General features: G+C 48.4%; 13 protein-coding genes and 3 non-coding genes across 16 annotated transcripts; 8 read left to right on the plus strand and 8 right to left on the minus strand.

Moving 5' to 3' along the window:
* Nucleotides 1-1,142: 1,142 nt before the first annotated feature.
* On the plus strand, nt 1,143-1,988 carry CAP2 (F-actin-capping protein subunit beta; the record flags this gene model as incomplete). Its single annotated transcript, XM_002551565.1, has 1 exon — nt 1,143-1,988. One exon carries the CDS (start codon nt 1,143-1,145, stop codon nt 1,986-1,988), a length of 846 nt encoding a protein of 281 aa, XP_002551611.1.
* A 220-nt stretch (nt 1,989-2,208) lies between these two features.
* Nucleotides 2,209-3,345, plus strand: CKA1 (casein kinase 2 catalytic subunit CKA1; the record flags this gene model as incomplete). The annotated part of the gene is made up of 1 exon (XM_002551566.1): nt 2,209-3,345. One exon carries the CDS (start codon nt 2,209-2,211, stop codon nt 3,343-3,345), a length of 1,137 nt encoding a protein of 378 aa, XP_002551612.1.
* A 55-nt stretch (nt 3,346-3,400) lies between these two features.
* On the minus strand, nt 3,401-4,642 carry MEI4 (Mei4p; the record flags this gene model as incomplete). The annotated part of the gene is made up of 2 exons (XM_002551567.1): nt 3,401-4,507; nt 4,580-4,642. 2 exons carry the CDS (start codon nt 4,640-4,642, stop codon nt 3,401-3,403), a joined length of 1,170 nt encoding a protein of 389 aa, XP_002551613.1.
* A 495-nt stretch (nt 4,643-5,137) lies between these two features.
* CST6 (Cst6p) lies at nt 5,138-6,412 on the minus strand (the record flags this gene model as incomplete). The annotated part of the gene is made up of 1 exon (XM_002551568.1): nt 5,138-6,412. The coding sequence occupies one exon, from the start codon at nt 6,410-6,412 to the stop codon at nt 5,138-5,140; it is 1,275 nt and encodes a 424-aa protein (XP_002551614.1).
* Nucleotides 6,413-6,910: 498 nt separating this feature from the next.
* Nucleotides 6,911-7,651, plus strand: SPO73 (Spo73p; the record flags this gene model as incomplete). Its single annotated transcript, XM_002551569.1, has 1 exon — nt 6,911-7,651. The coding sequence occupies one exon, from the start codon at nt 6,911-6,913 to the stop codon at nt 7,649-7,651; it is 741 nt and encodes a 246-aa protein (XP_002551615.1).
* Nucleotides 7,652-7,764: 113 nt separating this feature from the next.
* On the plus strand, nt 7,765-9,570 carry PRM2 (pheromone-regulated protein PRM2; the record flags this gene model as incomplete). Its single annotated transcript, XM_002551570.1, has 1 exon — nt 7,765-9,570. One exon carries the CDS (start codon nt 7,765-7,767, stop codon nt 9,568-9,570), a length of 1,806 nt encoding a protein of 601 aa, XP_002551616.1.
* A 307-nt stretch (nt 9,571-9,877) lies between these two features.
* NOT3 (CCR4-NOT core subunit NOT3) lies at nt 9,878-12,196 on the plus strand (the record flags this gene model as incomplete). The annotated part of the gene is made up of 1 exon (XM_002551571.1): nt 9,878-12,196. The coding sequence occupies one exon, from the start codon at nt 9,878-9,880 to the stop codon at nt 12,194-12,196; it is 2,319 nt and encodes a 772-aa protein (XP_002551617.1).
* A 213-nt stretch (nt 12,197-12,409) lies between these two features.
* Nucleotides 12,410-13,534, minus strand: KLTH0A03674g (TauD/TfdA dioxygenase family protein; the record flags this gene model as incomplete). Its single annotated transcript, XM_002551572.1, has 1 exon — nt 12,410-13,534. One exon carries the CDS (start codon nt 13,532-13,534, stop codon nt 12,410-12,412), a length of 1,125 nt encoding a protein of 374 aa, XP_002551618.1.
* Nucleotides 13,535-14,262: 728 nt separating this feature from the next.
* On the minus strand, nt 14,263-16,608 carry SAP1 (putative AAA family ATPase SAP1; the record flags this gene model as incomplete). Its single annotated transcript, XM_002551573.1, has 1 exon — nt 14,263-16,608. One exon carries the CDS (start codon nt 16,606-16,608, stop codon nt 14,263-14,265), a length of 2,346 nt encoding a protein of 781 aa, XP_002551619.1.
* Nucleotides 16,609-16,868: 260 nt separating this feature from the next.
* Nucleotides 16,869-18,293, minus strand: TED1 (Ted1p; the record flags this gene model as incomplete). The annotated part of the gene is made up of 1 exon (XM_002551574.1): nt 16,869-18,293. One exon carries the CDS (start codon nt 18,291-18,293, stop codon nt 16,869-16,871), a length of 1,425 nt encoding a protein of 474 aa, XP_002551620.1.
* Nucleotides 18,294-18,477: 184 nt separating this feature from the next.
* CAJ1 (Caj1p) lies at nt 18,478-19,665 on the minus strand (the record flags this gene model as incomplete). The annotated part of the gene is made up of 1 exon (XM_002551575.1): nt 18,478-19,665. One exon carries the CDS (start codon nt 19,663-19,665, stop codon nt 18,478-18,480), a length of 1,188 nt encoding a protein of 395 aa, XP_002551621.1.
* A 227-nt stretch (nt 19,666-19,892) lies between these two features.
* Nucleotides 19,893-20,342, minus strand: APQ12 (Apq12p; the record flags this gene model as incomplete). Its single annotated transcript, XM_002551576.1, has 1 exon — nt 19,893-20,342. The coding sequence occupies one exon, from the start codon at nt 20,340-20,342 to the stop codon at nt 19,893-19,895; it is 450 nt and encodes a 149-aa protein (XP_002551622.1).
* A 153-nt stretch (nt 20,343-20,495) lies between these two features.
* Nucleotides 20,496-20,567, plus strand: KLTH0A03784r. Its single transcript has one exon. It is a non-coding gene; the product is annotated as a tRNA-Gln (tRNA).
* Nucleotides 20,568-20,812: 245 nt separating this feature from the next.
* KLTH0A03806r lies at nt 20,813-20,884 on the minus strand. Its single transcript has one exon. It is a non-coding gene; the product is annotated as a tRNA-Gln (tRNA).
* A 316-nt stretch (nt 20,885-21,200) lies between these two features.
* KLTH0A03828r lies at nt 21,201-21,272 on the plus strand. The gene has a single exon. It is a non-coding gene; the product is annotated as a tRNA-Gln (tRNA).
* Nucleotides 21,273-21,539: 267 nt separating this feature from the next.
* ISD11 (Isd11p) lies at nt 21,540-21,833 on the plus strand (the record flags this gene model as incomplete). The annotated part of the gene is made up of 1 exon (XM_002551577.1): nt 21,540-21,833. The coding sequence occupies one exon, from the start codon at nt 21,540-21,542 to the stop codon at nt 21,831-21,833; it is 294 nt and encodes a 97-aa protein (XP_002551623.1).
* Between the last annotated feature and the right edge of the window lie 56 nt (nt 21,834-21,889).

The following is a 21,889-nucleotide window of genomic DNA, read 5'->3' on the forward strand; positions in this document are numbered from 1 at the left end:
AGCTTGTGATTCTCGCGTGAATTTCTACGCTTTTTCAGCATGGAACGTTATCCAGTACCAACACCTTCACTTTAGCTCTCCCGCCTTTTCTTCAGCATCACAAAAGCCGGTGAAGGATTGTGATTTGGCAGCTGAAAATGCGGGCTTAAGCAGTGCAAGCAACTTAAAGATGAATACTGAAGGGTTCTAGGTACTGGCTACTTGATCTCCCTCGCTAACTGCAAGTTTACAAAAATCGACATTTCAGCAAAGCAGCGTTGCAGAAATCGCTGCTCCAGAGACAACTTAAGAAACGCGGAAATTTAAAGAATAGGGTGAAGAGCCAAGCAATCGACACGCCAATACGGTTTTTCCGCAATGGAATTTCAACAAAACGTCACCAGTCGGGTTCTAAAGGCAGCACTGTTGATATGCTCTTAGTCACGTAGGTTACATCTTCAAGTGCTTTGCTGATAAGATTAAATGCTGCCGTCTCCGCGCTTTGTCCCAAACACCAGTGGACTTGATGAAGTAAGCTCTTTCTTCCGGCATTCTTTTAAATATTAGGAACGTTAAACACTCCAAATTTTTAGGGCGACCGCTCGTGCCTGCAAGATGCTACCAGGACACTTCAATAACCAATTTCACCAAAAGAAGCAACATGAACCCTTCTCCTATTTCTATCCTGAAAAGCCCGAGATCCTAAATTCGTACCACGCCCAAGAATTGCGCTATACTGTAACGAAATATCGCTATTCCCGGTGGCATATACAATTTTCTTGAAATAACTTTAGGAGCCGGCAACGTGGCATCCAAAAGGTTTTCCATATTTTACAAGCAATTGGACGGAACTACGTCGAACCTGACTTGAGTAAACAACATCTTGTGGTCATTTCAATTACTTGAAACCAAGGTGTTCCTTGTGTATAAAATGTGAATGAGACACACATTAGGTGATACATAGACTATGTTAGCCTCGAGTCCTGCCTTCGCGCGACTCAATTCGTTCACACCTGCTCTATGTTTAGCTCAGCTTTGATATCATAAACTCTCTAGCTTTCACTGGTTGATGTTCAGAAGATTAAATTGATCCCTTATAGAAAAATAACTCTTGAACCACTAATTATGAGCAGAAAAATACGGAAACAGCACATTGAACAGCCATGTCACCTTACGAGGCTGCCCTGGATTTGCTCAGACGTCTCGATCCTACGAAGGTGGAGCAAAATCTCAATCAATTGATAAAGTTGGACCCCGATCTGGCGGAAGATTTACTAGCGTCCGTGGACACCCCGTTGAAAGTAAAAAAAGACCCAAACGCGTCTCAAAAAGAATTCCTATGCTGCGACTACAACCGTGACATAGACTCCCACAGATCCCCATGGTCAAACAACTACGTTCCCGCACTGTCGGCGCAGGAACTCGAGGAATCGCCATTTCCATCAGACGCTATTAGGGCTGTGGAGGTGCTTGCAAACGACTCGTTTGATATCTATCGGGACTTATACTACGAAGGTGGTGTCTCTTCAGTGTACTTGTGGGATTTGGGCGATGATGCAGATGCTGATGGGGCCCCTAACGACTTTGCGGGCGTGGTCTTGCTTAAAAAGGGTGAGAACAGTCGTAGTTCGTGGGACGCTATCCACGTTTTTGAAGTGCTACAGGAGGGAAGTACACAAAGCCAGGTCAGCTACAGGATTACCACGACCATTATCCTTCACCTAAACTCGGAAAAGAAGATGACTCTCGCTGGCAATCTTACAAGGCAGACGGAGCGGTCGTTTGCGCTCCCAGGCCATCTCTCTCCCGAGCAATCGGGCATCTGGCACGTCTCAAATCTGGGCTCTGTTATCGAGGAGGTCGAATCCCAGATGCGGAACCAGCTCGAGGTAGTTTATTTCGAAAAGACCAAGGACATTTACCGCGAGCTAAGAGATTCCAGCCAAGAGGCCACTACGCAGAACCGGTCTGTCCATGAAGAGGTGGTCAAGGGTCTACAAGGCATGTAAGATAGCTACATCGGCCTGTACGGTCTTTCTTATGTAGAAATTTGGCACATCGCCGAGTCACATTTGATTCACGTGATGCTTCTCGATATGAGAATACCATTTTTTTCAACATTAGAAAGCACGTAGACATTAAAACGATTATCGCTATTTGAGGACACTTTCAGGGCCCATTCACCACTCGCGCCTCTTCTAAACGTTTCGACTAATTGTCCGAAGTATCATGAAGTGCCGGACTTGGAGTGAAGCGAGGGTCTACACGACGGCTAATGTCAGGCGTGGCCAGGCTTATTGGGATTATGAAAACACGGTAATAGATTGGGTCCCCAATAACGGAACCTATGAGATTGAAACTAAAGTTGGGCGGGGAAAATACTCAGAAGTATTTCAGGGCGTGCAGTTGTCAACTAAATCAAAAATTGTGATTAAAATGCTGAAGCCCGTGAAAAAAAAAAAGATCAAGCGTGAAATTAGCATTCTCACGAACTTGTCCAACGAGACCAACCCCCCTACTGCACAGCCTTTTAATAAGGATGCTTACTACGAAAATAAGAAGGAAGAGGTGCTGCAATTTACCAGGTCAGAAGTTTACGAGCTTGCCCACGACGGCCACAAAAATATCATTCAGCTATTGGATGTAGTCAAGGATCAAGTCTCTAGAACTCCCGCCCTTATATTCGAGCACGTCGACAACGTCGACTTCCGTACTCTTTATCCAACTTTTACTGATCTTGACGTCCGCTTCTACATGTTCGAGCTACTTAAGGCTCTTGACTACTGTCACTCAATGGGTATCATGCATAGGGACGTTAAACCCCACAACGTCATGATTGACCATAAGCGGAAGAAACTGAGACTTATAGACTGGGGTCTCGCTGAGTTCTATCACCCCAACATGGAATATAACGTGCGCGTCGCTTCCAGGTTTTTTAAGGGGCCCGAGCTTCTTGTCGATTACAGAATGTATGACTACTCTCTGGATTTGTGGTCCTTTGGTACTATGCTAGCTTCAATGATTTTTAAAAAAGAGCCCTTTTTCCACGGGACTAGCAACACAGATCAGTTAGTCAAAATTGTTCGCATCCTTGGAAGTGATGACTTTGAGAACTATCTCAACAAATATCAGATTACTTTGCCCCAGGAGTTTCACGACATAGATCAATACATCAGAAGACCTTGGCACAGATTCGTTAATGACTCAAATAAGCACCTATCAGGAAATGGCGACATTATAGACTTGATTGATAATTTGCTGCGTTACGATCACCAAGAGAGGCTAACAGCCAGAGAAGCCATGCAACACTCATGGTTCGCACCAATTAGAAGAGGTGAATACAATGGTGAGCCCGACGCTAAATAGCGTGAGCTCTGTATATTAAATAGATACTTTTCCAGGAACTCTAATATTTGCAAACCTATTGTGCGGGCCACCTGGTCTTGAGGAATTTCGAAATCAGTCTGGAGTCATTTAAGACCAAAAGCGAACTAATTATGTAAGTCCGATGCTCTCTGAGAGTCCGCATGAGCTCATTTTGGCCAGCTCCAGAATTATCAAAAGCATTCAACCATTCGACGCTAGTGACCAGTTTCAAGACGAAAGTGAACGATATCTTCAGTCTTATTGTTGCTTCTTTACGAGACAGCAAATGACATGCTTCAAGGACTTTTGTAACGTATTGGTAATTCATAAGTTTGGATCGAGCCTTATACATAATCTCATAAGCTCTGGGCTTTCTCGCGGGAGAGTAACGACTACTGTTCAGCTTGATAAGACATACGACCAGGCTCTCTAAAAGCTTTAGCAAAAACTGAAGGGTTTTCGACAAAACTTCGTGATCTTGGAATGAAATGCGGATGTTCAAGATTAGCTTCACCAATTTCAAATGGCCTTCAGACAACGAAAACAAGGAAACATCAGCAACTTGGACCACATTTGAGTCAGTATAGTCCCGAAGCAACTTTAGCACCCGAACCTTAGAAGGACCGAAGCTAATCAGCTCGTCTTTGATGAATCTGTAAATGAGGCTTTGACACAAAACATGGACGACCTTGTTTCTTTCGCCGGAAAATGCGTAGTGCGATATTAGCAAAAGTTGAAACGAGTTCACTGTACGGAGCGCTCTGTCTCTTTTCTGCAACTGGGGAGGGTCCTTTGCATAGAGCCACTTTAACAGTCTGTAGTTGGGTAAAACCCATTTTGCAATGTCGCTTTCCTCTAAACCACATCCGAATGATTCCAAGGTAGATATCTGCGAAGACAAGCACTTCCATGTATGTCTATTGCATCCCAAAAATGCCGTAGCTCGCTCAATGTGACTGGATATGTTATTAGTGGTAAACTTGTAGAGGAAACTCTCTCCGATACTTTCAATTCCGGTATCAGCTTTGTTAGCCGCTGAACCCTTCACGACATGCCGCTCCGCTGGGAAGAGTTCAGAGGCGCCTGCTGTTTCTTGGAAAAATCCCTGGCTCGCCAGCTTATGCCATAGGCGAGGGTTTCTCTGTTTGATGAGTGACAGAGCCTGAGGAGGAGTTAGTCGGTGCATACGTCAGGTAGTTGTGGTTGAACAAGGTGACGAGAATGCGCAACGTACCAAGGCAAGGTCGAGGCTTCCCGGATTATCATCCGTCTGACAAATAGGATTAGAGAAAACCATATTATGCGCTAACCTTCCCGAAGGACCGAAAATATAACAGTGGTCCTTTAAGGTTGTTGTGAACAGAAGTTTGAAACTATAACCTCACAAACAACGCAAATGCGAAAACACAAATTAATTACCTAATACCATTCGCTACCGTTCAATAACACATCTACACTTTTACAATCGTTTATATATATCAGTGCTCTAACCTAGCCATCGCGAACACCAAGATAGAACTTCAGCTCCAAATGCCGCTGACAGCGGAATTAACCCATGGGAGACCAGCCCTCCAATTAGTTGTTCTTCTGGATGCTACAAAGATCGAATGTGCCAACATTTTAGGACCTTAGTAGAGCGCACAGGGTTGTGTAGTGCCGTCTGCTTGGATCCAGAAGTAGGTGTAGGTGCTTGAAAATATAGTTTCTATTGTACAATGAACAAGACGGCAAGAAGAGTTTGTGAGTAAATGGTTGTGCCCCACAAAAAGCGTCCTTTGAGAAGTCAGCATCCTTATAGCCGCGCTTCCTCCTCGGTCGACTGAGAAGAGCCACCTTGTTTATCGTCGATGTTATGGTCTATTTTGAGCAGATCTTCAATCACGCTGAGCTGCTCCGACCCGCCGCATGACGCCATGTGTATCTCGGTGAATTTCTTGAACTTATTGACAAGTTTTTCGTAGTAGTCCAGTTTCTTACGCATGAACCTGTTTTCCTGTGTCAGCTGTGAAACGTCTTTTTGAAGCTGCTGCTGTGCTATCTTCTTTCTTTGACGACACTTGGAAGCCGCAATCCGGTTTCTCTCCAGGAGGCGAGCGCGCTTCCACTCTGGCGTCCCGGGGCCGTCTTCGTACGTTGTTCTGGGACGAACCTGGTATTCTTTTGGCAAAGCCTGTACGGGCGGACGTGAGTTTTCGGGAACCAGGAGGGATGCGTCCGTGGGCGTGCTGAAGGAGGAGGAGAAAGCACTATCCTTTGAGTACAGCTCGTCAGGGACCGGAGCATGCTGGTGGGGCCCGTCCATAGGCTGCTGTGCGTGCTGCACGGGCTGGGTATGTTGTGGGTGCTGTGGGTGCTGCGCGTGCTGAGGTGGCACCTGCAATTGGCCGTGCTGCTGGCCGGGCACCACATCCGCAGCAGCAGGCTGCGGAAGGAAATGCTGTGCTGTGGGAGCGCCCTGGACCTGCACTGGAGCCGGTGCGGCCTTGGCGCCCTGCGGAGGGACCGATTTGCTCTCGCCAATGTGTGGCTGGGCGTCCTGCCTCTCATGGCGTATGGGCATGGGAGGGGGCTGCGTGTAGTACAGATCGTCGAAGGTGTGCGTGGCATCCCCCAGCTGGCTAATCTGGCCGTTCGAGATCGAGATGCGGCGCCGCCGCGGGTGGTCCGAGAAGTTTGTTAGCGAGCTCTGGAAAATCGGAGGGTTTGTAAGCGGGAAGTGCGACACGTCCACGCCAAACGGCTGGAAAAAAGGAGACAGGCACTCCTGCAGCGACGAGTCCGCCATCCCCCCGCTGTTGTTGAGCTGGTACTTGCTCAGGTGCGGGAAAACTCCTCCCGCTTCCCGCAAGTTGCCGGTTTCCGCCGCTCCAGGCGTTCCCGACGCCCCGTGCATCCCAAGCGTCCCGGGTGACCCGAGACCGCCGAATCCCATCCCGCCGCCCGCAGGCGCCCCATAGTTTGCTCCCACCTGTCCATGGTTCATCGCGCCACCCACCAGCACGCCCTGTGCGTGCGCTGGAGGCAGCCCTGCCCGGCTTTCCTCCGTTTTGATATGAACTCTCTCCATTACCAGTCCAAAATCTAATGTAACCGGTTTCTAATGTTGAGCCTTTGCGATTCCGCCCGTGTGTTCACCTGAAATTCTATCCACAACTTGACTCGCTGTTGATATGTGCTCTAAACGCCCTCATCAGCTCATCCAAATTTTTCAGATTATATGTATGGTGTGCTCTAGCAACGACACACTAAACGGACTTTGGCAAAATACACGCCTAAAACGCCGAAAATCCTTCTAAACGTTGGCTAAATGGCGTGGAATTGCGGAAAACCTTCGAGGACCCTGCAGGCGAGGTTTTTGGGTAAACCCAGCGCTCGCTGCAGCGGGCTTTGTGAGTTGAAGGCTGGTAGTGTTCGAGACTGGTATCACGTGCTGGGTTTTCTCTGGAGCCACGTAGGCGTATAGCATCTTGTGTAGAATTAGAAGCTCATCGCGGGCCCTTGAAACGGGCTCAAGAGCTATAAACAAGGAATTATCGGACCAGAGAGGAATTCTGAGGCTGGGAAAATGCTATTCGGGACACAAGATATTATTGTCGAGCACCAGCGCGGCGCGATGGTGCTCGGGTACCCGGTGTTCTCGCCGAACCTGCTGATTCGTGGGATAGACCCGCCGCAGTTCCAGCTGGTGGGGGAGGACGGGCACACGGTGGAAAAGGGCGAGATTAAGGCCGGCGGTGGGATGTATCCGTTTGACCTCGGTACGCCGCTTAAGGGTTTCAAGTGGTTTGTGTCCATGGACCACGGCAACCGGTACGACACGGACGACCAGGGCTGGTGCTACAGCTGGCGGTTCCGCAGCCGGCGGTGGAAGGCGCATGGGGGTTTTGTGCGCAAGCGGTTCTGGGTGCGGCTTCCGATCAACGGCCGGGAGATGACGCCTGCGGAGCCGGAGGTCTGCGCGGGCAGCGTGCGACCGGGGGAGCACGCGTCCAGCGGCGCGGACGAGCCCGCGTACTCGGTTGCGGGCCCTGTTGTGGCGGCACAAACCCGGAGCGAGGAGCTGTTTGAGGCGCTGCTCGAGGAGCTCCACAAACCCAGCCTGGACCGTCAGAAGGCGGACCTCGCACTACGTTATATAGCAGAGTTGCCCGAGGAGGAGAGGCGGCGGGCTGCGAGCCCGGGCTCTGAGCTCATGGAACGGGTTCCCTGTGCGTTTCAGTTCGAGGAAAGCAGGCTTAAATTTCTCCAGGTCCAGGTCCCGGCGCTGCTGGACAGCGTTTCAGGTCGAAACACAATCCTGACCTGATATATAGCTACCGCAGAACGCTTGAGAGACCGTCAGGCTGGCTCCTGCGGCGAGCGTTAAGCTGTAAGTGCAACGAGCGCACCTGGCATTGAAGACAACTTGCTTTGCAATAGATGCATGGACCACTTGAATTATTCCCGAGCCTGAGACAGCGGCTCTTGAGCTGTATGTTCAAACCGCAGATTTTTGCTCCTCACGCGGTATTCTGGTTTTCTACTTGGATGCTCTACTTTCTGTTTCAGGATGAGACGGCGAGCTTGTCATCGACGGCGTCGTTGGCCGCGGCCGGCGCCACTCTTGTGACAACCACCGCCACAGCAACCGCCACGATGACTGCTACCACTACCAAGACCATTGCATACACCAGCTCGGTAGAAACTGAGGCAGCGGGGGCCAATATCACATCCGCCGTTGAAACGTTTCTTTCGCTGAAAGCTAACGACTCAGCGCGGCAGGTCGCTACATATATTGAGGGTTTCAACGAAAACTGTAAGCTGAAGCTACGGCTTTGGAACGCCTCACTCGAGACTCAGTTAGGCTTCTGGGAACGTGAGTACGAATCCTTGAAGGCTTACAACAACACAATTTTCTCAAACTTGCTTGAACAAGCGCAAACTATCAACAGCTCAGTAGATTATCTTTCGAACAGCGGCTTTCTTGTCGCCTCGGACTCCCAATCAAGCGTTCTTCGTGGTCTTTCCCTAAACACATCTTTTCTGCAAAGTGTTTTTGGTAATGTGTCATCAAATCTCGGCAAAATACGAAATCTGACGCTGCCGGCGGCTCCGACTGCTACAGCTAGTGCCCTTTCGGCCAGCGAAATTCTTGATTCCATCACCTCCAACAAAACCACTTCAAATTTCACATCCATGCTGGGTGTCCTGGGCTCTGATAAGAAGATCCGCACCACTTTGTTAGTGAAAAGAGACAGCGCCTCGGACACCAGTGGTAAGTATAAGCAAAAGGCCATCAGGATTAGCTCTGCTCTTGCCGCCACCTACGTCGCAGCGACATTTGCGTTCGTCTGCTTAGAATACGTTACCTATAAGATTGAAGTTCGAGGCGCCCAAGACACCCTTCAGCACCAGCTGGAATGTATTGACGAGCTGTACAAGGGCGAAACGGTTATTTCAGTCGCCCGAATCCGAGCGCACGAAAGCTTCCAGCAGCTCTTGATATGTTACAATGATTTCGCAAAACACCCTGTGACCTATACTTTCACGGAAATGGCGCTGGAGCTGTTGCGGAGACCTCTAAGCAAAACCTGGAGTCCAGTGGCAGTGGCGAAATTTGTCAAAGCATATAATTGGTGGTTGACTACGAATGGACTGCATGTCTTTTGCTTGTTCCTTGCGGCAGTTGTCGAGGGCCAAATTCTTAGAGCTTTCCTTGACGTGAGTCACTCAACGCATCCAACCAGCCTGTATCCCAGAAGCAAGTTTTCTGAAGCCGCCCTATCTACCAAGACCCTAGGCAGCATCTCTTCCTCGTGTGCACTATTTGAAAGCACTGTAAATGCCGAAATCAACTCTGTGGTTCACGAAAGGCTGTGGAATGCCAGTCGCGGCAACGTCACACAGATAAATTCGCTACTTGATGAATATTTTAGCAATGTTAATGCTACTTTAAAAGACCAAGTTCCAGCAATAGATATGAACATGAGCTATTGGAGCTCAGAACTAAACAGCGAGCAGACTTTCAACTTCACTTCTTTCTCGGAAACGTTAGCCCATGAAATTTACGAAGTTGTGGCGCCCTCAGAAAACCTTGAAACGAAACGTCTCGTTAGAAGAAGCGAAGCTGCGCAAAGCCAGGCCATGGGGAAAACCATTCTAGCACGCTATGAAAAAGGCTGTCTTTGTCTTTTAGGTAGTGTAGTTTTTTACCTTCTATGTGGATTTCTGGCGGCAGCGGTGTAGGGTTTAAGAGATCAGAAATACACTTGCAGCCTAAAAGGCCCACTCACGGTTAATTTGATGCCTGAGAACAAGTCTTTTCACCGGCCCAAGGAACCTTAAGCTTCTTAAATGCCTTCCACGTGATGAACTTGTCAGTAAGATTAATAGCATCAAGCTAGGAATCAAGAGGCGGTATTAAAAAATTTTTTAGAGCCCATTTAACAGTTAGAAGCTGTAGTCGGAACCGTCAAGAAGGTAGCTTGGAAGCGCTGAATTGGCATTGGGTTTGTTCAATTAGAGGTTGTGTGGGACCTTTCTACCATAGAAGATGGCGCATAGGAAATTACAGCAAGAGGTGGATCGGGTGTTCAAAAAGATCAGCGAAGGGCTGGAGATATTTGACACCTACTATGAGAGGCATGAGAACTGCACCAATAACCCATCGCAGAAAGACAAGCTGGAATGCGACCTCAAGAGGGAAGTGAAAAAACTGCAGCGGCTTCGAGAACAAATTAAGTCGTGGCAGAGCTCGCCCGACATAAAGGATAAGGATTCACTGCTGGAACACAGGCGATCCGTTGAGGTAGCAATGGAAAAATATAAAGCTGTTGAAAAAGCATCTAAGGAGAAGGCCTACTCGAATAACAGCCTTAAGCGGTCTGACAATCTCGACCCTAAGGAAAGGGAACGTCAAGAAATCACGGACTATCTGTCGCAGTCGATAGAGGAACTGGAGCGGCAGTACGATTCGGCACAAGTTGAGGTTGACAAGCTGATATTGCTCAACAAAAAGAAGAAGACGGCCACAACTGCAAACGAGGAGAAAAAGAATCAGCTGAAAGACCTCCAGGGGAGATACAGATGGCATCTGCAACAGATGGAGCTTGCGCTGCGGCTTGTTGCAAATCAAGAGCTTGATCCAGAGGACGTAAAGCGCGTAAAAGACGATATTAACTACTTCATTGAGTCCAACCAGGAACCAGATTTCGTAGAAGACGAAACAATATACGATGGACTGGACTTGACGTCGAATGAGGCCATTGCCCATGAAGTCGCTGCAGCTTTTGCTGCACAGCGCAGTGAAGAACTTGAGGAAGACATGGTCAAAGAGGGAGCGAAGCTCTCCAAAAAGGAGCAAAGGAAACTAGAAAGGGAAGCAAAAAAGGCCGCAAAGGCCTCAGCCAAAACAGGAAGTGGTACTGAGACGCTTCCCGAGTCTGCGGGCATAGTGATCCCTCAGAAAAACGAGCCAAGGCAAATTGACAGTGTGAGTGAGTCGGCTTCCGTCAGTGCGTCGCGATCCCCATCGCCAGATGTCTCATCAGCAGGTACGAGCATACCAAATACGGCCAACTCAAAGTCAACGATTCAACCATCATCATCTGCAGGTCCTGTTAATTTAATGGGTAAACTGCCAGGCTCTCAGATCAAACAGCAAACAATATCCAGAGAAGCCACTCCTGAACTTCAGGGCCATACGCATATTCATCAATCTCTCAATGGTATAACGACTACTAGCACATTGAAGCCTGCCACGGTACCCGCAAGACCTGTAGGTGACTTGCGGTGGGCCGCTGCAGCTTCTCAAGCCGCTGAGAAAGAAAAAAAGGCTGAACATCTAAATCACCAAGCGGCTAAATCACAATCTACCTCCTCTTCTGTGAATAACAGTGCCACGACAAGCGCTGCGAGTACGCCGATAGTTACTAAGCAAGCGTTGACGCCAGTTGGGCAGAAGAGAATTCTTTCAAATTCCCAAATGCTAACTGCGACGGTGCCATCTAGCGTCGGCATTCAGGTCTCTAACAACACATTGCCAAGCCAGAAGACAGTAAATTCCCAAGATGCCAAGGCTGGCGAACCAGCAGTAGAAGAGGTAATTGATGATACTTATGATTCGGACTATAGTCTTGACGACTTTGATGAATCTTCGGACGATGAAATAATAGATGATGAAGAAAGCGCAACAAAATCACAAATAAGGGAGAACTTGCGGGAAACTCTATCCGACGATCTGGAGCTTTTGGTTCTGCCTGGGGGAGTTCAAGACTTCATTATGAGCTCTCTTCTGTCCAGAAATGGTCTCAATCGTTCAAATGGCAGCTGTAGTAAGCTGCGGACTTTACGCGACGCATGTCGTGTCTCGCGGCTGGACAATATACCTCGATCTGTGAACCCTCCATCTCCTTTAGATGCGTTTCGCTCTACTAGCGTATGGGATGTTACGAGGTGTAGCCTCCGTGATGAGATCGGGGAATTCGGTGGAGACAAACCTGCGGAGCGCGCCCACCTTCTGGAGAAATTTCGCGGTCTGGAGACCTTCTTTTTATTCTACTGCTTTTACTATTCAATAACTCCGCTGGAACAAGAAATTGCATATACCCTTCTCGGCGAAAGGAATTGGAAAGTTTCCAAAACTGGAGAAAATTGGTTCTCCAGACATAGCTTGCCTAAGTTCTCGAACGAACTTTGCGAGGTCGCCGACTTCAAGATTTTCAACCTTGATGATTGGACCGTCACGGATAAGCTAAACTTCAAACTGGACTATAGCATTTTGAGGGATCCTCCTTCGACAGAAGCAGAACCAAGCCTTGTCGACGACGCGAATGAGTCAGGAGCTTGGACCAAAAGCACCGTGGTTCAGTGACTGAAATTCCCAATCACACCTTGGTTAAGCGGTAATGGAAGCATGAATGTATTATACAGTATTTATGAATCAATGGAAAGAAGACGCTTGCTCCTTTGTTGTGATAACTCACTGCATAAGAGTTGTTAGCCTATATTTAAGAACCAAAATTTAAGATATTTTAATGTAAATACTGAGACCATGAAACAAATGTATAGATTGCTAGGGCTCACCTCAAGCAGTGAGAGTTTGGGGGTCTTGTCCGGAAGCAATGTTGCACTGGTGCATTAGTCGCCTCTCGCCCTCGGAAAACTGACCAGTCACCGAATGCCATACGCCTCTGTTAAAGAAGATAGCCAGATCACCTTTATTCCAGTCGTGAGCGTAAACGTTTTCAGGAGCAATCGCTGGTCTCATCATCCTGTAGACTTCCTTACGAGCGTCATCTAGCTCCAGAACGGTTCCGTCTGGAAGCTCCAACTTGTGGATGCAGCATCCGTGAACTTGTAGGTGGTGCTTCTTTGTGATTGGGTTGGTCCACACCAAAGGTAGCTTTTTGATTTTGGATTCCTCCCATGGTGGCAGTTCATCGAAAGGTGTCTCTTTGCCCTCTGATACCATAGTGAGCCCGTCGGGAGTTGCGCGCGCAGATGAGATGAAGATGTAAGGATGGGGGGCGTATACAACAGTAGTCTTGAGAGCACGCTCCTGGTCCTCAGGGCTCAGCATCTCGAATGCCTTGGCGCCTGAGACAAAGGCGGTGGCGCCCTGCGTTAGCTCCAAAACATCGCCATTGTCTTCGTAAACCACCTTTTGCTTCCTAGAGTGAGGGGGGACGTGAATTCCGAGTAGCGTTGTTGCAACTGGCGGAGAAAGCCCGTAAAGGGCGGAGTCGATGTGCCAGCGGTAGAAACGGGTCATATCCTGCTCAAAAGCCTGTTCTTGCGTGAGTGGCTTTTTGTGGAAGTCGAAGTGGGTTGGGTGTCTCAGGCTGATGTCGCCCAAGCCGTAGTGGCCTGCAGGCCACTCGCCCTGGCCCAAAACCTGCACTTGCGGCTGGTCAGGGATCGAAGTACCGTCTCTTCTCAGCACCGACTTGTCGTGGCGGAACTCTTTACCGTGGCCGTAGGACTTGCCACTCTGGTCGCAGGTTGGGTCGAACATGGTAGTCAGTTTCCACTGTGACTTTGGAGGAAGGTCCTCCATTCCTGGGATTACTATGACCAAATGCTCGTGGAGCGCTTTGTAGACAGTGTCAAAATCCTCTGGCGATAGCTCGCTAGGGTCTGTGCAACCCTCTGGAAGGGTGATTACGGCGCCTAGAGGCTTTCCTTCAAGTTTTGTAACTTTCACTGGCATTGTAAAGCTTTGATGTGCTGCTTTCTTTTGGGTGATTGATTCCTTGTAACTGGAGTGATTCTGAGATGTCAGACACTGACTGTGACTTCTAATTCTGACGCTAAGCAAACGTGTTAAATGGCGATTTCGTTGCCAAGTCTGTTGCTCAAGGGCGGTTGTGTGGTGTTTCAACACAACTCTAAGCATTAGAAGCGGATCAGCTTAGTCTCTTTATATAGCTTCAGCTTTCTTAGTGATCAACTAGTCATCTTATCAGTTCCTTCTTCATCTTGCCGGTGTTCCCGGACGGGCTAGCGACGTGGGGAAATGCGATATCTACCGATAAAAAAAGAGCACGTGAACTAAACCAAAACGTCCCTCTAAGAATCGCTTGATTTGTATCCATACAGCGCTCGCTCTAGCCCGCTCGAATAACGCAGCGGTCTCATGCCAAGTTGCCCAGTTAGCTCTGTATTGATAGACCTTTGATGACCCGATAAAATGACCGGTGGTCGATAGATCATTTTTTACAGAACTGGCATGTGTCTTGGAAGACGACAAGTCAGTGGGATGAACGGAGACACGTTTTGGGCAATGCCGGGTTGCGGAGAGTCGAGCCGCCAGCTGTTTGCACCTCTGGGGTTATGTCTAGTGGGTTCAATGCAAATGTTCAACTATCAGTCGTCTAAAAATTGTATAAAAACATGGTATGCGCCGCTTCCGTAAGCACGATAGCGGCTGATCGGACTTCATGCACCTGAAGAGCCAAATTTCTTGGCCCAATCCTCATACTCCGTAAGGCCCTCTTTGGATACTGAGGGTTTGATGTACTCTAAACTGTTTTTGACGTCCTGTAGTGTGATAGGCCTGATTTGATCACGTGGAGTAAAGAGCAGCTGATCTCCCAGTTCCCGGAGCGGACCCATTGCGGCATCCTTGGCCAGCGATGTGATATCACTTCCCGAGTACCCGTCTGTTAGCGCCAAAAGTTCTTCGAAGTCTTCCTCGGTCAGGGTGTGGGTCTGGTGCGCCAGCAATTTATTCATCTGCTTTTTCCTGGTCTCCGGCTCAGGCAAGGGAATGTACTGTCTTCGCACAAATCTTCTCCTCGCGGCCTCATCTATACTCCAAGGGAGGTTAGTGGCGGCCAGCACTAAAACGCGCTCGTCTTCCTCATCCTCAGATCCCTCTTTGTTGCCGGCGGCCGCGTTCGAGAGCGAAGACCATTGGATCAAAAACTCGTTTTTGATTCTGCGACTTGACTCGTTTTCGCCATCGTTGTTCCTGCTCCCCATGATCGAGTCAATCTCGTCAACGAACACTATAGAGGGCGACAGCTTTTTAGCAATAGCAAACAGCGCGCGAACTAGCTTTTCGCTTTCTCCCAGGTATTTCGACGTCAAACTAGACGCACTGATGGAAAAAAATGTTGAATTGGATTCGGTAGCTACCGCTCTCGCAAGCATTGTTTTGCCTGTCCCGGGTGGCCCAAACAACAGCATACCTCTTACGGGCTCACGCAAGCCACGGAACAAGTCCGGCCTCAAGAACGGGTACACGACAGCCTCCTTCAGCGAACTTTTGGCGCTTTCAAGGCCAGCGATGTCATCCCAATGCACTTCGTCCCCATGCACAACAATTTCTGAAAAGATTTGCTTCGCAGCTGTTTTGTCAATCCCCCTCATCTGATCGATTAACTCATCTTCCAGTGCCTCCTTCAAAATTTTCTCATCATCGGGCGAAACTTCGGACTCTTTGGGGGCAGACTCTGTAGGAGCAACAGGAGGGGGTGTCGGTGACTTTAGTAACCGCTTGCGCGAAGCGCTACTGTTCGAATTAATGGAACTAGTCGGTGTTGCTGTTTTTGCGGGCTGTTTCTTCGTGCCATTTGATGCATTCTTGGCAGCTACTGTGCCGCCCTTCTTTGACGGTGGCGGTTTCCCTGGGGTTCTCGAAGGCAGGGACTCGGAAGTTTTGGCCGCCGCGGGTGTGTTCTTCCTAACCACTCTTTTGTTTATGAGAGCAGATGATTTGGGAGGAGGAGAGGCAACTCTGCTGCGCAGTACAGGCGTTGATTGGGCCGCCTTGACCGTCGGGCGAGTCTTGGGTTTAGCGGCAGGGACACGACTTCTTGTTGTTTGCGTAGAAACACCTGGTCTTGAGGCAGCCTTTGGTGCAGCTTTCGGTACAATTTTCTTTGTTGTTTTATGCATAACTTTCTCTTTGGGAACGGTCGCTGATGTCTGAGCAGACTTTGTAACTGATGGCTTCTCTTTGATTTTGGGATCCAAGGCACTGGACTCTATACTCATGTTACCGACGCTCTTTTGAACTCCTTCCAGATTATTGAGCGTCTCGAGCCTCTTGAGCTCTTCTTGGTCCATGTCGAGGTAGTCATCGAAGTAGTCGTGGACATCAAAGTCAAAAGTAATATCACTTTTGGTGTCGCTTTTGGCGTCTTCCTCCAGCTTGGCAGCAGGCTCGTCGTCAGAGAATTCTATCAAATTGTGATCTTCGTCAAATCCTTGAAACACATTGTCGTGCCCCAACGGTTTTGATGTCGTAAAGTTGACATTGCTATTGCTTCTGCTAGTTGGTGAGGTAATGTTTGGTGCTGAGGATGGATGGTTTCTGTTGTACTTCAGTCGGCCGGGCTCTCTCAGGGTCTTCAGCATCGACCTAGAGTTGGCTGTTGGAGGACGGGGACGTCCTGGTAACGAGGAGCTATGTGGCTTATAATGCTCATGGCTTTTCTCGTCTTCTTGGCAAAGCTTCGAAACCCTTTCGAGGTGGCTGAGACTTCGATGGTACAGTTCCCGTACCCCGTTTTGTATGCTGATTTCATCTCTTGTATATGCGCCTGTGTTTGGGTAGTGATACTCTATCTGAGTTAGCTCGTAGAGAACATGGGTATTTAGCGCTTTCCAGCCTAGAACTGCCTTCTTGTATTCATGCTTTTCCTCCAGCTTCAGGTAATAGATTGACTCGTTGGCTATTTGACTGTAGAGTTCTGTTAAATCTGTTAGAGGTTGCTGCGGCTTCTTACGCATCCTGGCAAACCTTGTTAGAAGGCCTCCTTCCTTGCTTGCATCCATTATTTTGATGCTAGCGACGTCGCTGGTGCTAGGAAAGTTTATGTTCTTACAGTTTATTCCAAGAATCAACTTTGTCAAAAGGTCAAAGCCGCTTCGCAAAGAATACTTCTATTTTTCACGGTAACTAACCTCTATCTATGATACGTAAACAAACGCATACTCCGCTCAGCAAGGGTCCATATACAAAAAGTACTCAACCATCAGTTACGTAACGATATCAAGAGCTATAAAACGCAATGGTTGATCCCGTTATGGGTCTCTTAAGTTACCAGTAACGCCGACAGCAAAAACCCGCTTAAAATCGTTACCACCTTGGTAAACCACCAAACGTGTTGGATTGAAAATGGGCAGAGACTAAACGACCACTCCCACGTTTTCGTTTCATGGTTAAAATGGCCCGTTACCAAGCCTGTGTTCCCATTGAACTCGCCCATCATTGAGCGAACAGTAACTTCACGAACATGGAAGTCCGGGGACTGCATGGTCTTTGCAGCATTCCAATCACCTGTCTTGCTGTCCTTGTTGTAAACAGTCTCACAGCCCTCATGATCGTGCCCAGTAAGGATAATACCTGGCTTGCCGTTGTCAAAAATCAAATTTAGAACTCTCTTCGTGACATCCTCACTGAGGTGGTTTTGCGACCTCAGCAAGTTCTGCTTGTAGGGCTCGCGGGGGTAATCGTCTGGGTAATAGCGGAAAAGCTCTCCGTCCGTGCATAGCCCTTCTTTCTTGTAAAAGGGCACATGTGTCAGTAGGACGGTGCTGCCTTCGAACCTCTGCTCAAATAACTGCAGGAGGAACTCCCATGTAGCGTTGACAAATTCTTGTTGCAGAGGTGGGCCCTCGAGAAGCATCGAGTCTAGAACCACTATCCTCCATGGGTGGTCAGTGTCGCGGTCGTACTCAATCCAGTAGTTGTCTTTGCCGAACAACTGGTGAAAGCGGGACATGTGCTGAAAAGTTGCATCACCTGAGTACCCAATATCGTGGTTGCCCGTAAGATTTATAAATAGGTAGTCTTCATGTTCGGGATCCCAAGTGTGGACGTTTTCGTACCCGAAGCCTAGTGTCTTAGGCTCCTCTGTTAGGCGGCGCTTGAACTCGTCCGCGAACTGCACCCAGTAATTCTTGTACAGGCCATTTTCGTCGTGGCTATCGTTGCGTATGTTTTCCAAGCTGGTCGTGTCGCGTTTGAAGATGCGTTTTGTGTATCTCATTGTTCTGTTGAAGAATTCGGAGTCCCCTATCCATTGCGACGAGAACAAGTCTCCCATCACCGCAACATGAGTGGGATTTAGACGATTTCTCATTGTGGAGAATATATGTCCGAGGTAGAAGTCATTGCCGAATATATCGAGGCGTGTCACATATGGTGTGTTTCTCCAAATGCCTTTAATTTGAGGGTCCCCGAAGGCCATCAAGTGAACGTCTGCGGGACTGCTCTGTGTTTCCTCATGCGATTTCTTCCACTGCCTCATTAAGTCATTGACGTATCTCTTGCTGTAGTACAAGACCTTCTCGCCAACATGCATGGAGTCAGTAGCTCCGACTACGCTTGGTTGAGAAGCGCATCTCCAAGAGCATCTTTCGGGGAAAAGAGACGGATATGTGAAGATGTAAATGTTGCTGACAATTGCTAGCACAAGTGTGAAGCCTGTGAACTTTTTGAGCAGTGGCCTTATCATACTGCTTAACACAATGTTTCTCCAAAAGGACTTATCGCAGTAAATCGATGCCTTCAAAATGGTTATATTAAATTTATTTTTACAGAATATCTTGATGCATTATATCTGAAAGCTTGAAGGACAGACGCGGGTACAAAAAGCTGAATAGAGAAAGGACTAAGAGGTTAAGAGTTAAAGCGGCTAATCAAGCTTTGACCGTGCTATCCTTACGCTTGTGATCGGCCTTCTTTTTCTTGCCTTGAGCGTCAAAGATCAATTCTTCAAATACGCGAGCATCCTCAGCTTCATCCGGTGATCTTTGCGCCGAAGCAAATTTGTTTGCCATGTAGAGAAGTGCCTTAGCCTTGACAACCCGCTGCTTAGATGGCACGTTCTTGTCTCCTAAAATTTTGTCGCAGACGTCTTTCAATTTGCCCTGAGCCTCGAACTTCGACATGACCCATGCCGTGCCCAAGACCTTTCCTGTTATTAGCTTTTCGACCTCCGCTCTCTCGTATTCATCCATGGTTTCAACGTCAAGTTTCTCGAGCTCCTTCATGGCAGACTGAGCGTCCATGGCCGACGATAATATGCCCCAAGCCGACTTTGCGGTTTTTGTTTTGTCGCGAACACCTGTGAAGAGCTTGCTGAAGCCATAGGTCTTCTGCGACGCCAGAAAGTTGTTGGCCTTGGTCTTGTATACTTTGGCGATCAGCTGCAAAAGCTCCAGCCCAAAACTCTCAAGCTTGAGGTCCTCGATTTCTTGATTCAGTTTTGCATCAAACTCATCCAAATGTTTGTTTTGGACAGCCGCAACGTATTGCTCAATTCTTGTTTCAAGCTTGCGTACTAGGTCCTCGACTTGCTTTTTCTTTTCGGCGCGCCTCTCGTTCTCCATCTCAACCAGCTTGGCGCGCTGCTCTTTGGTTAGCTTGTTGTCTGAGCTTTTGGGCTTGGCAGTTTTGCCATCATGCTGGACAACGTCTTTGGAGGGATCCTCGGAGTTTTCCGCAGCTGTACCTGCTTCTTCGCCGTCCTCGCCCATGATTTCAGCTCCCTTTGTAAGATTCTTAAGGAACGCAAAGTCGCCTATCCAGTCCTGGAAGGCATCGCCCCCGAATATCGTAGAGAAGAACTCGGCGGCGTCCTCGAACCCTTGTTGGGGCACCGCGTCCTCCTTTCCAAACTCGTCGTAGCGCGAGCGAAGCTCGGGATCGCTTAAGACTTGGTATGCTTGGCCGATAGCTTGAAATTTCGCCTGGGCTTCAGGATCATCGGGGTGTTTATCCGGATGAGTAAGCATAGCTTTCTTCCGGTATGCCTTCTTGATTTCAGTAGCAGAGGCATCGGGCTGGATACCGAGCAGGTCGTAGTACTCCGTGTCTTTCACCATGTCGCTCTTTTTTCTTTCTGTTTAGTTCTTAGTTCTGGAGCCCAGCCTCCTACTTCATATTTTTCTGCTACCTAAAGACCTTACCGGGACAGAAACAACAATCAACACTGGGCGGCGTCCCATCTTAAAAAAACAGACAGATCAACAGCTTGACGATGCCGCAGCGCGGCGGTGCTACGCTCTATGTTAGCACTAGGGCCTGGTTGTGCAATACGCGCACCTTGCCATCAATTAGAGGCGCTGGCCAGAAATCGTAAGCTGCGATTACGTAGCTCTTGAAGATGTTGTCCTAGTAAGAAGGGTGAGTAAATTCCCAGGTAGGTAGGGTTCATCGCCCGCACTGCTTGAGACCACCGGTCTCGGAGGTACGAGTCGTTGCGGAGGTATTCGAGGAGAATAGGCGCGTCCACGGACAGTACCTGATGCAAGCCTCTATACCACAGGAGCACGGAGAAAAGCACCGCCGCCACGAGCAGCAGCTTTTTGATTATAGCCCACAGGTGGCATACAACTTTCCACAAGATGTATGCGGAAAGCATGTAGCCTAGTATGTTTGTGATAGTGGGATGCGACTGCGCAAACCGATAGGTCAGAGGGAGAATCCATGCGAGCGTGCGGAGAACGTAAGACGCAAACCATGAGATCGCAGCTTGCACCTGTTCGTATTTCGGTTCCATGGTTAAGAAACTCTGGGTCTAGAGGTCTGGTCAAATCCACTGGCTCTGCTGGGAGACACAGGCCCCACTTAGTATTTTAAAAGCCAACGTATTTCATGTTTATGTCTGTAGTTTATATCTTGAGTTTTGAGCCTTCACGTCAAGCAATTATATGGTTCTATAGTGTAGTGGTTATCACTTTCGGTTCTGATCCGAACAACCCCGGTTCGAATCCGGGTAGGACCTGACTTTTTATTTTTACCACATCCAATATCCTCACTGCCTGACGGAGGAAAGGCACTGTGTGCCAAGTCGATACCAAGCCGACAATTTCTGCCACAACGACATAATCTCTGTGTGTATATTGTTGAATAGCTAGCCTCCACATTTATTATATTCTTGACGTATCGGGAAATAGATGAGGCTAGCCCATTAATTATGGGAACCTTGAAGATCCCATAATAATGAAGAAACAGCTTTTACAAAAAAGAAGGTCCTACCCGGATTCGAACCGGGGTTGTTCGGATCAGAACCGAAAGTGATAACCACTACACTATAGAACCATTTAATTGGTTGGAAGTTACAGGCTAAGGATACAGTATATACATAGCTGAAGATCATTTGACTTTCACATATCTTTCTCACCAAAACAGCCTTTTCTTTGTATGTCAAAGCTTTTGGTCTTGTATGTATTGGTAGACACATTATTAGCAAAGGCTGAGAAACATGGGAAGTTGCTCGGTAGCATCACCCCCGTTCGGCCATGTTCGCTTTTAGGACCGGTGGTTACTGTGGAAGTTAGAGTCAAACTGGAGATGCAGTTCGTGCTAATTCTAAGAGTACATATTCGAACATTGCATCTCGCGAACAACTAATAATGGTCCTATAGTGTAGTGGTTATCACTTTCGGTTTTGATCCGGACAACCCCGGTTCGAATCCGGGTAGGACCTATTTTTTGTTGCCGAGACACTTAATTCCCCGCGAGTGCCTCGGCAAACTCGACAAGTTCATGGGACCAAAAGCTCAGTATGTTGAACTCGCCAATCCTCCCACCCACTTCGCCAGGCTGCCACTTCGTTCCTAAGCGCTTGTCCTGCTCAATTTTGACCCCGTATTCAATGATATTATGCTCAACGCGAGTTGTGGAGGGCTGACTATTTAGAATGTGTGTTTTCTATGCCATCGGAAGACGCTTCTCTCGCGCCAAACACACCGCTATGTCCGCTTCTCCAGGGCCTTCGCGTGCTCAAGTTTTGGCGCTTTACAAGCAGTTCATCAAAAATGCAAATGGTTTCAATAACTACAACTACCGCGAGTATTTCTTGCGCAAGGCCAGAACAACTTTCAGAAAAAACAGAGCTCTAGAGGACCCAGCTACCATCAGTGCTGCGTGGGACACTGCGCTCAAAGACCTGGGCGTACTTAAAAGACAGTCCGTCATTTCGCAGATGTACACTTTCGACAAGCAGGTGGTGGAGCCTTTGGATCCAAAGCACCACTCGAGGGGTTGATGACAAAACCCGGAAACCCAAATACTTGTCGGCTGTCCCATACAGTACGAGCGTCT

The sequence above is a fragment of the Lachancea thermotolerans genome, assembly GCF_000142805.1.
Source record: "Lachancea thermotolerans CBS 6340 chromosome A complete sequence".
Lineage (NCBI taxonomy): Eukaryota > Fungi > Ascomycota > Saccharomycetes > Saccharomycetales > Saccharomycetaceae > Lachancea > Lachancea thermotolerans.